Source organism: Agrilus planipennis, unplaced genomic scaffold (genome assembly GCF_000699045.2).
Source record: "Agrilus planipennis isolate EAB-ADULT unplaced genomic scaffold, Apla_2.0 scaffold27, whole genome shotgun sequence".
In the NCBI taxonomy this organism is placed as follows: Eukaryota; Metazoa; Arthropoda; class Insecta; order Coleoptera; family Buprestidae; genus Agrilus; species Agrilus planipennis.
In genome coordinates, this window is record NW_020439094.1 from 1,887,329 (window position 1) to 1,889,551 (window position 2,223).

The window sequence follows — 2,223 nt, forward strand, 5'->3', positions numbered from 1 at the left end:
CTTGAAATATTATACTATTTTAAACAAATTAATTTAAAGTTTATTAATAGCAATTTTGTCTTTGGAGTAAATTCAATTTACACCAATTCAAGCTCAATGTCCCTGGTTGGTTAATTTAAACTTTTTGAGTAATTTATTAGGAATATTATATATAAGAGAAATTATGCGTTTCGAGCTCACAATGACTGATAGGGGGGAAGAACTAGTGTTTGTAATAATAAATGTTATTTAGAATGACTGTTTTATAATTGATTAATGTTCACTAAAAATTCAAGTTTATTTCAAAATAATATGGAAAAGAACTATATAAAAAAATTGTTTTACCGCATTGAATTTTTCATGGTTCAGTTTACCCCGGTTTTCCCTAATCTTTAAATTTTTCTGTTTTAATCGAATATAGCACTGAATGTTTTTTTTTTTCAGGTCTTTGGAAAAGGCATAATATATTTATATAAACGGTGTGATTGTGTGTGTGAATGAGTGTGTTGAATAACTAGTAATAATTGTTAGATGACATTTATATGATGATATGCAAACACGTTATTTTTTTGTTACGTTGGTACCAAACGCCATGCAGTGATTTTATTATTAAGTATTACCGGTATATAGATAGTCTTGTTTTACAGTTTATTAATAGTACGATTAATATTTGTAACCTCGACGATTTTGAAACACTGCCCTATCCATTCCATATACACGAAATAGTTTATAAATACAACCTTCTCTGTTTATTATTATACAGCCGTTTAAGTCTTCTCCCCCCCCCACCTCACACACTACTTACCTCCCAATTTAAAACAGTTCATCCTAGTATGATAATGGTCACTGTTGGAAAATGGTTTGTTTTAGGACCTCCTTACTTCTTATTGGTTAAAACATTTCTTTTTGTATTTTCTATTTATTCTTATTGATTGATGTTGTATGTTTGTTTACCTCCTATTTTTCTGTTTCGCAGACGACACACTCTTTTGTGAAAAAATACTTTGTTTTTTGAATTGAACTCCATCTACTTATTATTGCTTTTTCGTCTGTCTATTTCAAAATATTTGTAGCACGTTATTGGTTGCGTTCAGAAAATGACATTTCACACCCACTCTGTTTTACGGTATGGTTTACTAGAACCATGGAAATCATTATTTTTTCAAGAAATAAGTACATAGTTTTTGAATAAAATCCAATCGATTATTTAAAATATTTTTCACTTGATTTCTTGAATAAACTTTCGAATATTGAAAATCTAATGTGCAGGCGCATATTGTGCCTCCTTGCTGGAAGGTACTGTATACTCACAGTATAAGATTGTACTTATGTATTATGTTTAACATCCAAATGATGTAGTGTTTAAATAAATAAATAAATAGAAAAATAAAATAAATATTAGAAAAGATATTTATTTTGTTTGCTTTTCACGTTGGTTTGTTTTAGGTTTTAGACGAAACCATGAACATAGAGCACTTCGATTCGTTTAAAAGAGCCGACGTATACGCTTTAGGGCTAATATTTTGGGAAATATCAAGACGGTGTAATGTTGGTGGTATTTATGATGAGTACCAATTGCCGTTTTATGATGCCGTACCCTCAGATCCTACCATTGAGGAAATGAGAAGGTATATTATTAATTAATTCATATTAAGATAACATACCTCAACTACTTTACTCAGAAATCGTGTGAATTAGAAGCCTGAAATTTGCAAATTGAACTTTTAAGGGATTCAATTCCCATTGTCGGAATCATGAGTACTTTTAATTAGAATTATTAGTTTTGGAGTAATTCTATTGAAATTAGGACAAGCTCTTTATTTTTTAATTATGCCGGACTGATGTTTGATTTTTTGTATAGGGTGGTTTGTGTTGAACGCCAAAGGCCTAGCATACCGAACCGTTGGCAAAGTTGTGAAGCGTTGCATGTCATGAGTAAGTTGATGAAAGAATGCTGGTATCATAACGCCACGGCCAGACTGACCGCTTTGAGGATTAAAAAGACTCTTGCCAACTTCAGAGCGTCGGAAGAATTGAAAATGTGAAGTCAGAGAAACGAGTGCTTTACGTAAGAAATTGTTTTAGTTCATATATTTCAAATAACCTATCCTACTTTCCTTGACATAAATACATCCTCTCCTATTTTCATTTAACTTACTTAGAGACTCATTAATTTTTGATACTGCTCTTATAACGACCCAACAGTTTAGTTAAGTGCAGTTAGTAGAATATTAGATTATGAAT

At 30.9% G+C, this 2,223-nt stretch overlaps 2 protein-coding genes across 3 annotated transcripts in view; both read left to right on the forward strand.

Annotated features, from left to right (window-relative positions):
- Window positions 1-1,115, forward strand: part of LOC108735176 (TGF-beta receptor type-1-like) — a 6,030-nt gene extending 4,915 nt beyond the window's left edge. For both annotated transcript variants that reach the window (XM_025977454.1, XM_025977455.1), the window contains one exon: window positions 424-1,115. The gene's annotated coding sequence lies outside the window, so the exon portion shown is untranslated. The remainder of the gene's footprint in view (window positions 1-423) is intronic.
- A 286-nt stretch (window positions 1,116-1,401) lies between these two features.
- Window positions 1,402-2,223, forward strand: LOC112905310 (TGF-beta receptor type-1-like). The gene is made up of 2 exons (XM_025977457.1): window positions 1,402-1,607; window positions 1,841-2,223. The coding sequence occupies exons 1-2, from the start codon at window positions 1,441-1,443 to the stop codon at window positions 2,022-2,024; spliced, it is 351 nt and encodes a 116-aa protein (XP_025833242.1). The 5' UTR covers window positions 1,402-1,440; the 3' UTR covers window positions 2,025-2,223.